General features: G+C 40.5%; 2 protein-coding genes across 9 annotated transcripts in view; one reads left to right on the top strand and one right to left on the bottom strand.

Annotated features, from left to right (window-relative positions):
- Positions 1–15,553, top strand: part of LOC124253178 (MAGUK p55 subfamily member 7-like) — a 121,555-nt gene that overhangs the window by 38,697 nt on the left and 67,305 nt on the right. The gene's annotated exons all lie outside the window — the stretch shown is intronic.
- On the bottom strand, positions 13,110–14,118 carry LOC124253181 (putative nuclease HARBI1). The gene is made up of 2 exons (XM_046686905.1): positions 13,599–14,118; positions 13,110–13,385 (listed from the first exon to the last, which is right to left on the bottom strand). The coding sequence occupies exons 1-2, from the start codon at positions 13,800–13,802 to the stop codon at positions 13,182–13,184; spliced, it is 408 nt and encodes a 135-aa protein (XP_046542861.1). The 5' UTR covers positions 13,803–14,118; the 3' UTR covers positions 13,110–13,181.

Here is a 15,553-nt window from a genome sequence, read left to right as displayed (position 1 = left end):
CTTGACAGAAGATGAAGATATAGCCCATTATTGCATGTTGATGTGTGAAATAAGGAAATGAGATGGTTTTTCCACGGCTTGACAGAAGATGAAGCTATAGCCCATTATTGCATGTTGATGTGTGGAATAAGGAAATGAGATGGTTCTACCACGGCTTGACAGAAGATGAAGATATAGCCCATTATTGCATGTTGATGTGTGGAATAAGGAAATGAGATGTTTTTTCCACGTCTTGACAGAAGATGAAGATATAGCCCATTATTGCATGTTGATGTGTGGAATAAGGAAATGAGATGTTTTTCCACGGCTTGACAGAAGATGAAGATATAGCCAATTATTGCATGTTGACGCTCTGTGAGAAGCTATGTGAGATGCCTGTTGAGACACCCTGTGAGAAGCTATGTGAGACACTCTGTGAGACACCCTGAGAGAAGCTATGTGAATTGCTGGTGAGACGCTCTGTGAGAAGCTATGTGAGATGCTCGGTGAGACACCCTGAGAGAAGCTATGTGAAATGCTCAGTGAGACGCTCTGTGAGAAGCTATGTGAGATGCTCAGTGAGACACCTTGTGAGAAGCTATGTGAAATGCACGGTGAGACGCTATGTGAGACACACAGAGAGACAGCCTGTGAGAAGCTTTGTGAGATGCACAGTGAGACGCTCTGTAAGAAGCTATGTGAGACGCACAGTGAGACACCCTGTGAGAAGCTATGTGAGACTCTCAATGAGACACCCTGTGAGAAGCTATGTGAGGCGCACAGTGAGACACTCTATGAGAAGCTATGTGAGACTCTCAGTGAGACGCTCTGTGAGAAGCTATGTGAGACGCTCAGTGAGACACCCTGTGAGAAGCTATGCGAGATGCCCTGTGAGACACCCTGTGAGAAGTTATGTGAAATGCACGGTGAGACACTCCTGTGAGAAGCTATGCAAGATACCCTGTGAGACACCCTGTGAGACACCCTGTGAGAAGTTATGTGAGATGCTCAGTGAGACACCCTGCAAGAAGCTATGTGAGACACCCTGTGAGAAGCTAATTGTGAGACGCTCAGTGAGACACCCTTTGAGACACCCTGCGAGAAACTATGTGAGACACCCTGTGAGAAACTAATTGTGAGATGCTCAGTGAGACACCCTGTGAGAAACTATGTGAGACACACGCTGTGAGACACCCTGAGAGAAGCTCAGTGAGACGCTCAGTGAGACATGCTGTGAGACACCCTGTGAGACACCCTGTGAGAAGCTATGTGAGACGCTCAGTGAGACACCCTGAGAGAAGCTATCTGAGACGCTCAGTGAGACATGCTCTGAGACACCCTGTGAGAAGCTATGTGGCACGCTCAATGAGACACGCTGTGAGACACCCTGGGAGACACCCTGGGAGAAGCTATGTGAGACGCTCAGTGAGAAACCCTATGAGACACCATGTGAGAAGCTATGTGAGACGCTATGTGAGACGCTCAGTAAGACACTGGATTTGGATTATCAATAATCAATGTGTGAGAATTTCAATTTCTATGTAAATACTCCAATATGAGATCAGTTGTGGAAGACTTGGGCTTAGATATTGTAGTTATGATTGATTATTCCAAATTGTGTTGTCTAAAAACAAAAGTGAAAGGATAATGGGAAAGGGTTCTTTGCCATGTTAGCATATTGTGATTAAATCTCACTCACTTTAACTGCTGAGTCTGTAGAGAAACTAAAGTTATTTAATGACAACATGGCGTTTCACTTACTTCACCTCTACTCCTTGGAGACCTAGGGCAGCTTCTTGAAATGAATTCATGTTGGAAACATTTCTTTAATGAGAATCTTTCAAACTGAATTGTTGACCAATTGAACATTTGCCGTGTAATAGTTGATCAGAACAAACATTAGTTGGCACCGATCAAACAGAACATTGGAGCATATGTATGAATGAACAAGGTCAAACAGTCAACTGATTGTCTGCAGATGATTGTCTGTGGATGATTGTATGTGGATGATAGTCTCCAGATGATTGTTTGTGGATGATTGTATGTGGATGATTGCCATTAGATAATGGTCTCCAGATGATTGTTTGTGGATGATTGTATGTGGATGATTGTCTCCATATGATTGTATGTGGATGCTTGAAGACAACTGTCTGTGGATGATGTGTAGATGATTGTTGGTTGTCAGATGACAGTTTCTAGATGATTGTTTCCATATGGTGGTCTGCAGATGATTCAAAATTACAGGATATAATTTCATTCGTAACTACTCGCCACTTTCCGTGACCTACAAGAAGGCTTGTACCCCTATCGTATGCCATTATTGCCAAGAATCGTGGCAAACCAATCAATTCACGCGTAGTAAAATGCATTTCGAAGCAATTGTAGGGGAAGCAGCACAAACAATGGGAGATATTGCCCTGACCTATCACTGTAGGGGAAGTAGAACAAACAGTGGGAGATATTGCCCTGACCTATCACTGTAGGGGAAGCAGCACAAACAATGGGAGATATTGCCCTGTCCTATCACTGTAGGGAAGCAGCACAAACAGTGGGAGATATTGCCCTGACCTATCACTGTAGGGGAAGCAGCACAAACAATGGGAGATATTGCCCTCTCCTATCACTGTGGTTGAAGCAGCACAAACAGTGGGAGATATTCAGGGGTGGAAATAACCCATTGCCCGATGCCCCAGTCTAGTGTTTTCTTCTGTCGGGCAAGCAAATTTGTATATCACACTGTACCGGTGTCCAGTTGACTTTCCAATGTTAATTATGTTGTTTATTTAAAAAATCAACAAGAAAATCGTCCAGTATAGTGGAAACATTATCAGGGCAAGTGATTTTACATGTGCCACTGTACCGGAGTACACTAGCAATTTTAAACTTATTTCCACCCCTGATATTGCCCTGACCTATCACTGTGTTGGGCTCATAATGGAACAGCCCACTGAAAGCACCGAGTCAGCACAATTTCATATGTGGTTCTGCATATGTATGAAGATAGACGCTATGAATTTTATAGCAGTTAGTGTGCACGAGAGAATTGAACAAAAGATGCAATTCAAACCTTACTGAGATTTGCTGAGGGAATACAGAATAATGACGTGCTGAACTGGAATCTTGTGAATCTTGAAGGTCATGTATTTCTTGAAGGTCATGTTTGTGAGATTCTTCTGTCTTGAAAATCATGCATGGTTGTGATATTCTTGCTGATCATATATTTGTTTACAGACATTAAAATACTAAAACCAACTGATTATGAAGTCTATCTCTCATCACTTTTGGTTGGTGTTTTCAGCAGGGAAGTGGTAATTGCCATGTTTCACCCAGGTGTCTGCAGTGGCTGCCGATGTGTGTCCTGATTGCTGACTTTGCTACAACACCAGACTCTTATTGACTGAGTTCTGAAACAGGAAATTTGTTGAAACACATTGGAAACAAAAAGTTAAAAATATGTCAAGCAATCGTGACATGGTGGAAGGAACTATTGCTGGTGAATGCTTGTTTCCAAAGTCAAGGGGAGAAATTTAACCAGGATGTATGTCAACCAAACAGTCTGACCACTGGGCTACAGCCCTTTACTTATGCTCACTTGGACTTTGTAACAATTAGGTATTTTAACACACAGTATTTGCAGAGTAAACACCACACCATTGTCCCGACAAAACATGTACCATGTGCCTTCATCAGAGCCATTGTCCCGACAAAACATGTACCATGTGCCTTCATCAGGCCATTGTCCAGACAAAATATGTACCATGTGCCTTCATCAGGGCCATTGTCCAGACAAAACATGTACCATTTGCCTTCATCAGACCATTGTCCAGACAAAACATGTACCATGTGTCTTCATCAGGGCCATTGTCCAGACAAAACATGTACCATGTGTCTTCATCAGGGCCATTGTCCAGACAAAACATGTACCATGTGTCTTCATCAGGGCCATTGTCAGTCCAGACAAAACATGTACCATGTGTCTTCATCAGGCCATTGTCCAGACAGAACATGTACCATGTGAATTCATCAGAGTGTTGTGGTGAAATGGTGGAACACTAGAGCATTGTGGTGAAATGGTGGAACACTAGAGCGTTGTGGTGAAACGGTTGAACACTAGAGTGTTGTGGTGAAACGGTTGAACACCAGAGTGTTGTGGTGAAATGGTGGAACACTAGAGCATTGTGGTGAAATGGTGGAACACTAGAGCGTTGTGGTGAAACGGTTGAACACTAGAGCGTTGTGAAATGGTGGAACACTAGAGCGTTGTGGTGAAACGGTTGAACACTAGAGTGTTGTGAAACGGTTGAACACTAGAGTGTTGTGGTGAAACGGTTGAACACTAGAGCGTTGTGGTGAAACGGTTGAACACTAGAGCCGCGTTGTGGTGAAAGAGCATGTGTGGAACACTAGAGCGTTGTTGTGGTGAAATGGTGGAACACTAGAGTGTTGTGGTGAAACGGTTGAACACTAGAGCGTTGTGGTGAAATGGTGGAACACTAGAGCGTTGTGGTGAAATGGTGGAACACTAGAGTGTTGTGGTGAAATGGTGGAACACTAGAGTGTTGTAAAACGGTTGAGCACTAGAGTGTTGTGGTGAAACTGTTGAACACTAGAGTGTTGAGGTGAAATGGTGGAAGAATAGAGTGTTGTGGTGAAATGGTGGAACACTAGAGCGTTGTGGTGAAATGGTGGAACACTAGAGCATTGTGGTGAAATGGTGGAACACTAGAGTGTTGTGGTGAAATGGTGGAACACTAGAGCGTTGTGGTGAAATGGTGGAAGAATAGTGTTGTGGTGAAATGGTGGAACACTAGAGTGTTGTGGTGAAATGGTGGAACACTAGAGCGTTGTGGTGAAATGGTGGAACACTAGAGTGTTGTGGTGAAATGGTGGAACACTAGAGTGTTGTAAAACGGTTGAGCACTAGAGTGTTGTGGTGAAACTGTTGAACACTAGAGTGTTGTGGTGAAATGGTGGAAGAATAGAGTGTTGTGGTGAAATGGTGGAACACTAGAGTGTTGTGGAGAAACGGTTGAGTACTAGAGCGTTGTGGTGAGATGGTGGAACACTAGAGCGTTGAAATTCTTCAAAGGCATTTAGAAGTTGGTGTCGTAATACAAGAAAAATCTTATGGATAACAATTTCTTGTTGGAGTTGGTGGCTGCGTTGATGTTGAGGAGTCTGATTGCTTCATCTTGTGTCGTAATACAAGAGAAATCTTATGGATAATAACTTCTTAACAAGAAGTTGTTATCCATAAGATTTGTCTTGTAATAGAGTGTTGTGGTGAAATGGTTGAGCACTAGAGTGTTGTGGTGAGACGGTTAAGCACTAGAGTGTTGGGGTGAGATAGTTGAGCACTTAAGTTGTTAAAACTTCTGAATCATGCAAGGACATAATTTGATTCTAAAGAATGATATTTTTTCATCTTTTGTGATTTATTTGCAGTGACTGGCAGTTATTAAGTGTAATGTTTATTGATTTGAGAGCCGTGCTATGAAGTACAATTTCAGGGTTAGAAATAACGTTCTATTTTCACTTGTCAACAGAAAGGGCCTGTTGCTCGGAAGTCACTTTCCATCTAACAGTGAGCGCGGTAGTCCACATGGAAATTTCTCCACTCCTCCCAGACTCTTACCTTTTGGAGACTTCAACAATACTTCTCTCAAATATATTTTTGGACTTTGATTGAAGTTTTATTGAAGTAAACAAAAAACTCTTCCAAATTCACATTCTTAAATTGCAAGATTTCTTGAAGCCTAATTCTTATGGGCAACACAAAATTCTGGGTAAAAGTAAAATATCAGATGTAACATTTTCCTTCTTTTCCTGGAAAATAGAATGTAGGGGTTTTATGGAGTCTCACACACACCTTGTGAAGCATTTCAACCCCTGCAATGCATTTCATGGGATGTGTTAAAATGGACGCTGTTCATCTGACCATCCGTGCAAGAGGACACCTTGAAAACTCTGATATTTCTTCACCAAAGTTGGCACACAGATCAGATAGGTCTAGTGGTGAACTGGTGCCTGGTAATAGTTGTGGCTTAGTAGAAAAGTGATAGGATGTGTGAACAAAATATCTAAACACAATATCTAAAACAGTTTACTTGACATGGGTCTCACTTGATTGCTTGATTTGCAAATGATTTTCTCAAAGCAAGGGTTGGTGGTCAAAATAATAGAATTTCAGAGTCATCTCATACAAATATTGTCAGAATGAATGAGAAACCTGTTGTAAATGTGATAAAATGGCAGGTTACTTCATTCCCATGTTGACTTACCGGTACTTTGATGATTGGTCCATTATTGGAATCGGTAAACAGACCCAGTTTAAGAAACAATGGAGTTTCTATTAACAATTCTTAATTTCCTTCCACATCCATGAAGTTTCAGGTCACCAGGTCCATCAGCAGAGTGATGAAGACATAAAACTGCAGGTTAAAAATGAATAGAGAGTTGGCCATCGGTGACATTAACCTTCTTGGGTTCAAGAAGAATGTTGAACTCCTCATATACATCTTCTGAGATAGCTGCATCATTTGTATTATAAATGGCAGAGATAGGAAATGTATTTTTCTCATGGTGATAATGTTGAAGTTGCATCAGTGTATTTGGTTGTAAGGGTTGTAAAAACATGTAAGAGTGAAGTGCTCATTTGGAAATCCTCAACATTCTAGTTTAATATGCTTTAATGAAGGTGAGCTTCTGTAACATGCAGATATTAGAAGCTAACACAATTAGTTGGAAAGCCTGAGTGGACATTGTGTGTATGCATTTCATTCTGACTGTGAAATGTGAATGAATTGTGAGTATTTCGTCTGTGAAATGGATCTGTCATGCCAATAAAGTACATCACTGGACTCAATTATTTCCACTACGCAAGCTGAACACTTTTAGAGAGAAAGGAAATCTGGTTATAACAAACCTATCTGTGTGATGTCTTCAAATTCATCATGTATTCCACATATCATATTTTGTTTTTCATTTGATTGTAATAGCTTGCTCTAATAATCAAGTACATGATCTGTATGTGATTGGAACATGGTTGTCATGGAGATGCAAGAGTCTAATGTCGTGTGAACACTTCTTTGTTTGCAAGAGTTGTTCTTCATTGCCGGGATAAAACACATTAAACAAACATGTTACCTTGCCTTAGAATATTCACTTGGCTCTGTTCATTTAAATAATTAGCACTTTTCAGTCATTTTATCTGTGGGCGCCTGTATTGGTGAATATGCTGAGCGTGATCAACATGGAGGATTTACCCCAATTTAAATGCTACAGGCGGTAGACAGGGATTCTTTTGGGAGTTGTAATTTAGACATCAGTGTTGTAAGTGGCATTCTTATTGGATGTGTACTTCTGTGTTCTGAAATATCTGCATTATTCTTTGTCTTGTAAAGAATTCTGTCTGCAGTTACCTTGCCACCATGGTACGGTGTGTGGGTCTGTCAGACTCCTGGTGTCAGGGCCCCAAGCTACAACACGATGTGCTGAGTCAGCATTGAATGGTTCCGTTGTAGTGTATGGCCAAAATTGTTGGGAGAAAAATAACGTGTCTAAGAAGACCTTTCTTGATGATATTTATACATAGTATTGATGAGGAGATGTTGTGTCTGTCACATCAGACTTGTATTCCTGAGGCATGGCAGAAATGTGATCTTTGCTTCTCAGATCTGCCATGATTATGTTTTTGCAGGTTCGTGAGAACTGCTTCTATATTAAGGATTTCGCCAGAATGGGAGTCGACAACCTACATCAATGCATTTTCTCCTACACCTTAAGGTGATATAACTGAAATACTTTTGGCCTCAACCAGAATCACATAACTGCCCTTTTTGGCAGATGAGATTATTCTACAAAACTTTTTATCAGACAGAAAAAGCGATTCTAGTAGAAACAAACAAAATAACAGGGAGATGTCCGTCATCAGATGTCATCTTATCAACTTCTGGTGTACCAAGTCCAGAGTTGATCATGTTATTGACCACTATTCCAGACTGCTTCCTCTCCATGTATGAAGGTGTGTCACAGAATGCCATTGTTACACTGCCAGGGAAGGTATGAGGTGATGTATAATCACTAGCAGATGGACTTGCTCCATTACCAGGGATGACATTTGTGACAGACCGATGCCTTCAAGATAGGATGCAGTTAATGGTTTTTATGGGTCAGATATTAACCATTATCCTTTGATTAGATTCTGCCAGCTCTTTGACGCCAGGCTGTGCTGAGTTCCAATTTGTAAATCCCTGACGCTAGTTAAGTGTACACGTGGTCGTGTTCTCACTGTAGAACAAACTTAGCAAACATTGTTGAAGTACCAGGCTCCAATATGGCTAATTCTAGTTGAAAACAAATAATGTGATGTTTTTTTATTGTTTGGTAGTTTGATTGTGTAGATTTCAAATAATGTATCAATCTCGACTAAAATGTTCAATCACCTTTCCTTGGTTATTGGTTTTATGGAGCGAGCTTCTCTTTGATTCTTGTGAATGGTGAAAAAGAAAACCAATTACTTGATCAAAGAGAGGTGATGACTGTTGAAGGAATTGTAATGAACATTGGAGTTATAAAATGTTACGTATGAAATTGACAAAAAGTTAACTTCCTGAAAACACAATAACTATGACTTGATGAGCTGAGATCTGTAATGACACTGTAGACTAAGCTGGTCCAAGGTGTTGGTTGACACAACAGTTTTGGTGATAACACCTGGTGGTCACACAAGAACAATTACAATTACAGTTGCTGACTGCTGACTAGTTGATAACCACTATCTCATTAGTAACACCAGGTGGTCACAACAGACAATTGACTACAGTTACCATGATGACACCAGGTGGTCACAAACCAGACCATTGACTACAGTTACCATGACACCAGGTGGTCACAAACAGACCATTGACTACAGTTACCATGACAACACCAGGTGGTCACAAACAGACCATTGACTACAGTTACCATGATGACACCAGGTGGTTACGAACAGACCATTGACTACAGTTACCATGACAACACCAGGTGGTCACAAACAGACCATTGACTACAATTACCATGCTAACACCAGGTGGTCACAGACCATTGGCTACAATTACCATGCTAACACCAGGTGGTCGAAAACAGACCATTGACTACTGTTACCATGACAACACCAGGTGGTCACAGATCATGGACAAGAGTTAAACGATGACAGCACTTGGTGATGGACAGGTGATCTTGTATGCCCGATGCCCTCTACTGTGATGCTGAATTTGGAAGCAATGTTTCAACATTAATTATTTGAACTGCACTTTTTCCCTAGGATTTATTGACAAATTCAAGCAGCTACTCTGGTTGTTTCACCATATGTTACTGAAATAGTTCCAAATTGACAAAGGGAATAATATCAAACTTTGTCACCAAAGTTGGCAAGATATTGATATTGGCAAAAACATATTTTAAACAATATTGAAGTATTGGGCTGTGACAACAAAAACCATTGTTGCTTTGATGGGGAAGATGACACCGGTGATAATCACGTGGCTTGTGTAGCACCACCGAGCAGAGCATAATTCCTCTTCATTAATAATAAATGCTTTCCATCTTTTGTCTGTGGAAGTCTGGGCACTTCAAGACAAGCTAGATGAAACATGTTAAGTGAACCAACAGTTTTCCTAGGAGAGAGCTAATTTCAATTAAAATGGATCTGTTTTATTTAATTTAACTGATTATTTTCCTGGGTAGAAAAAAAGGGGATACAGTGATCAGCATGTTTGTGCATCCTTCTTCTGTCGCCACCTCTTTTCCATTTCTTGATGAAACTTGATATGCAAATCAGTCTTGAAGTGAACTGATACCTTTTGATCATTTCAAATTTTTATCTTTCCATTTGTTTTAGTTGTTATGATGACAAGTTAGACTTTACTGAAACTGAGGGTAGTGATCATATCTGGAGTATAAGTCCCAAACCTACAACTAGGACCAGTCTAGTGCTGGACTATGGAGTTAGGATAGCGGAAAGGACAACAGTAAGTTGTCTTCACTGCTCTGAAGGTGTCAGATGTCAGTGTGAGTCAGGTAACCTTCGACTAGGACCAGTCTAGTGCTGGACTATGGAGTTAGGATAGCGGAAAGGACAACAGTAAGTTGTCTTCACTGCTCTGAAGGTGTCAGATGTCAGGGTGAGTCAGGTAACCTTTGACCAGTCTAGTGCTGGACTATGGAGTTAGGATAGCGGAAAGGACAACAGTAAGTTGTCTTCACTGCTCTGAAGGTGTCAGATGTCAGCGTGAGTCATGTATGAGTAGCTGTACCATTTCTGAATGGCACCAGACAGGAACGATAAGTCAACTCTCGTTTTCATTTTGCTGAAGTTTCACTTCATGTCGATCCTGGTACATTTCTACACAAATTTACTTCATGTTTAAATTCAAAGTTTTCCTACAGGGCAAATCACACTGGTATTGTGAGTCTTTATTGAGAGTTCTGAGTGCCATGTCTGGTTGTTCGTGGAGTGAACAAAATATGTACTGGATTTTGGTCACACCAGACCTGCTTTGTAGATGAAAATGGCAGTGTGTTCATTTTTAAATATCTGGGCCCGGTTGTTCAAAACTCGGTTATCTTAACCGCCGGTTAACTCCTAACGGCCGCTTAAATCCTTAACCGGCCGTTAGCTAACCCAACGTTAAATATGCGTTGTTCAAAACATGGTTAGCCATGCCGTTAGCTAACGTCACCGTCAAAGTTAACCGTGTGGTTAACGTCACTGGTTAGGGTCAATATATCCCACAATTCCGTGTTTTGTTTACTTCCGGTGTGTCAAAAATGGAAACGCAAAATGTCGCCTGCACCCCAAGGAAAAAGAGAAGTCGAAATTTCTCTGCTGACGAGGAGAATATAATTCAATCAATGGTTGAGGCCAACTGGTCTTTCCTATCGGATAAACATTCCTCCGAAGTTACAAAGAAACGTAAAACACCTTATGGTCAGACATTGTAAAAGAGGTGAATGCTAAGGGGGTAGCTCCGAGGTCTTTGATTGAGGTGAGAGAGAAATGGACAAACATGAATCGGAAGGCAAAGAAACAGTACACTGAACACAGAATTCAGTCAAGGAAGACCGGCGGAGGACCACCACCGCCTGAGCTGAGTCAGGCAACCAGCCGCATCATCGACATGATGCGGGACTCGGCAAGCTTTGACGGCATCCCAGACGGCCTCGAGACAGAGTGTAAGTTTCAATAAATCACCAAACAATAAATGATGAATTAGTTTACTTCGACAACAATGAAGTCATATGCCCTGTTAAATAACTTTAGTAAATGAGTAAATACGGAAAATAAAGTGGAGCTGGTACATCACCTACGTACCGATGTTCATAATCTATCTATTTAACAAAGGCCATTGGCAATTACGAAAAGTGAAATGTAGGCCTATATAAAAATGGGAAATAAAAATCATTTTCACACTCACAGTATCTCAGGTAGAAATGGGACTACAAACCACGTGGTAATGTTTATAATCTGGATCTATTTTTATTGTCGACCTTGAACTTGACACCATATATGGCATAATCTGGATCTAGGTTACGATTTTGAAACATAACATTTTCATCAAATTTAAAGTTACGTGATATACGACCTAGGCCTGCATATCACTCACAACAGATATAGATATATACATGCACATTGATGTTTGGTATATTTTCCTACACATCAGTTGCCAGAGCAAAGTTTATGCTAATAAGGGTTTCGTCAATATATATACAGTATATAGATCTAGACATTTGAAAATATGCTTTTGTGTTTAATTTGCCGCAATAACAATCGAAGAATGATACGGAAAATTAAGGTCTATTGCTGTAATGATTAGTAAGAATATAATTAAAATCCATCCATGGGAAGGGGGGCTCGAAGAATTCAAATAATTCGTCAACATTTCCCATAAATCATCCCGTTAAGATCTTCAATACTGCTTTGTCATAGTATTCTGTAGACAGGTCACGAAAATACATACACGTGTTGAAATAAATATTACTGACCTTGATGATGGGACGGTTCTCTCCAATAAAAACCCCTGTAAAGTATCCATTTTCACAATTTCACTGTACCATGTGCATATGGCGTTGAGTAACGACCCTATGGAGAGTACATTACAAGGGGGATAACTCTTATACAGATTTACTCTTTCACATATGCCATACGGAGTGCTGTCCCTTGTACATAAGATTTAACGCTTTCCAGGTATGTCTCATGTACGCGTTCACAATTAAAATTTAATTGGAAACAAAGAATATTTCAAGAGCATTACTTCGTATTTACATATAGGAATATGTATATCATACCAAGTTATATGTTGAACTAACATAGATATCAAGGTTTATTATGTCGGTTCAACATTTAACATTATCAAGAAATGATATACACGTAAATCAGATCACTTTATGTTTAGATATTGATGGAAAATGTATCGTATTTTATAAACATCTTCAGGTGATGAAGAGTGTGAAGCGACCCTCCCTACTGACACAGCTGCTGAGACGGCCACGTCCGAGTCTGCCATCGTGATGACGCCTAACCAGACTCTAGCTGTTGCCTCCACCAGCCAAACCTCAGCTGTAGCCTCCTCCAGCCAGTCTCCAGCTGTAGCCTACACCAGCCAGACCCCAGATGTAGCCTCCACCAGCCAGACCCCAGATGTAGCCTCCACCAGCCAGACCCCAGATGTAGCCTACACCAGAAAGACTCCATCTACAGCCTCCACTTCTCAGACCACAACTGTCTCCACACACTGGACAAGGAAGGAGCCAAGTTCATGTGAGAAGGTGTACGAGCTGCAGCAGCAAGTTCTGTCTGGAGAACTGAAGCTACAGGCGCTACAGACGCAGAAACTGCTTCTCCAAATAAAGGTGCTGGAAATGCTAGAGGGCAAACAAGTTTGCGAAGAGATGACACCATCCCAGATACTAATGTCACTAATGCAATAAGAAATTGGAAATAAGAAAAATTTTCGTTGTTGAGTAAAGAAATAAAGCTGTATTTTATTTCACACTGATCTTCTTGTGCTTTGTTAGTTGAATTTGAGTGAAAAATGTACATAAAATATACAGATAACATATCAGCCCATATGTACATCAATATCAATTAGGTCATGTTCATTATGTTTCAAATTTTTACATGTATAACAGTTCTCATGTCGATGTAAACCACATTTGTACTATTATATGTTAGTGTCAAAAGAATGTGGAAGCCACATGATCACGTATGCCTTTGCCGTCATGTCGTCCCTGCGAGGGCATCGATGGGTGGTTGGTCGTCCCCTGTTGGCCCTCTCATCCTGAGGTTCACCCATGGAGATGGCAATGTTGTGCAAAACAGCACAGGCAACAACAATACGGCACACACGACTGGGGGTCATCCTCACCTTACAAAAAATAATTTACTGGCATTATTCATTGGATCTATGAACACAGAATTTGTTTATAGTTGAATTTATATTTGTAAATTTCAAAATATCACATTACACAATTATCATTGTTCAAAATTATAGCTTTACATCTGACATTTTCTTCAAGGTAGCAACAAGTCATAAAATAGTCACCATTAAGTACATATATATTAGTAACATATCCTGTACCTCAGAGTGGAGAACATGAAACCGTCTCTTCCACCGACCAAACGTTCTCTCAATAGTGACCCTTGTGGCACACAGAGAGTCGTTGTAACGTTGTTGTCGTCGTCCTTGTGGGTTGAGGTAGGGGGTCAGCAGGAATGGTCTGCAGGGGTAGCCATTGTCTCCCAAAATGAAGCCATCAGAGATAGACGTGTGGGTCCTCTCCATGAGTGCGCAGAGTGACGAGGTTCTGAAGATGTGACTGTCATGAGCAGCCCCGGGCCATTTGGCACAAATGTTTGTGAATTTTCCTGTAAGATTACATAAAAAATAAGTAATAAAGTTCAAGGATTAATACACAAAGAAGGCGACATCAGTCAAAAATATTACCTATTTTATGTGCGTGTCAGATACTATATATGTGTCTTAACATAAATTATGACTGAATTCTTTCATTAATATTTTGGTATGAAATATAGGTTCATAATATATCATCCTCATATTTGATTTTCCCCAAAAATTCTTTCTTACATAGTAATTGTAGACCTATGGGCAATTTGTTTCATTATTGCCATTTATATATATGAATGCAAATCTAAAACTTTCAGCTACATTGTGAACAGAAAAAAAACAGTCGAAAGTATTTAGATACATTTTATAGGCGCTTCATATACATGTGCTAAAATTGTAATATTGCGTTTTGCCAACATCTATTAATGAACTCTTTGAGTCAAATCAGTTAGATTGTTTAACAAACCACTCTCCCATATTAAATGATAAAATCTACTGGCCAGTTTCGACAAAATGATAAAAGTTCGACAATAAAGTTTAAAGTAGGATTGGTTTGATTTCACATATAATGTTCGATTTTTGAAACACCAAGGGAAGCCACTCTAATTGTTCAAGTTGAAGGAGGTGTTTACCTTCGTGATCGCACACAGCCTGCACGTTTATGCTGTGATATCCTTTCCGGTTTACATATGCAGGTTCATCTCGGGAAGGTGCTTGTATACGAATATGTGTCCCATCTACACATCCAATTACTTTGGGAAAACCTCCAAGCACGAAGAAGCCATCTTCAATTTGGCCATTAATGTGTCGATTGTCAGTGGGCCATGAAATGTAAATGTTACGCCTTGCCACCAGGGCATCGGTCACATCACGCGATGCGCGATCCTAGAGACAGTACTCTTGTCTATACCCAGGGTGTCCCCAACAACTTGTAAAAAACTCCCACTTGCATAGAAGCGAAGGGCCACTAACACTTGTTGTTCCACAGTCAGTGCGTGGCCCCTGTTTGTCGGACGCTGCAAATCACCTTGCAAAATATTACAAAGGTAAGCTATAGATACTCTCCCAAATCGGTAGCATGTTCGTAACTCTTCGTCAGAATAATTTCCAATTTGGAAAGCCAGTCCACGATACACCCTATCCTTTCTTTGCTGAACTGGCATCATGAAAGCAGCGTTAGCCATGAACGCCATTTTTCGAGTTAACCACACTGTTAAATAGTTAGCGGCGGTCCTTAGGTGTGTTAACTTAACGTCACGTTAACATCCTGTTAAAAGTTAACAGAGTTTTGAACAACAAGATAACCCGATGTTATTAGTTAACAGGCGGTTAAATGTACTTAACGGCTGGTTAAAAGATAACCGAGTTTTGAACAACCGGGCCCTGATGTAAAGGTCTTAAGGTGTTATCAGGAATATTCATAACAGACAATGAGGCTGATGCACATGAAAGTCTTAATGTAGTCTTCAGGTACAATCACGTATTTACTTATTTATTTACATTCCAAACTCTGCCCTCTTGTAAACCTTGAAAGTTTACTGTGTTGAACATTCAAGACATTCCCTAGGTGTCGTCTCGGTGAAGTAGATGCACGCTTCCATGAGCAATAATTTCCTTTAGCTTGGCCTGTTCGCCTGATAAACGCTTTTTTGAATGTAAGGGAAGGAAGTAGCTTTCTATTATTTGAT

The sequence above is a fragment of the Haliotis rubra genome, unplaced genomic scaffold, assembly GCF_003918875.1.
Source record: "Haliotis rubra isolate DU_JTF1 unplaced genomic scaffold, ASM391887v1 Scf534, whole genome shotgun sequence".
NCBI classification, from domain to species: Eukaryota; Metazoa; Mollusca; class Gastropoda; order Lepetellida; family Haliotidae; genus Haliotis; species Haliotis rubra.
This window is presented reverse-complemented; position numbering and strand designations above follow the sequence as displayed.

Bases quoted from the DNA above. Each gene is read 5' to 3' on its own strand.
- LOC124253181 (XM_046686905.1), bottom strand. From the start codon at position 13,802: ATGGAGAGGACCCACACGTCTATCTCTGATGGCTTCATTTTGGGAGAC. The intron at 13,386-13,598 runs GTACAGGATATG...ATTTTTTGTAAG, and splicing joins TTCATGTTCTCCACTCTGAG to GTGAGGATGACCCCCAGTCG.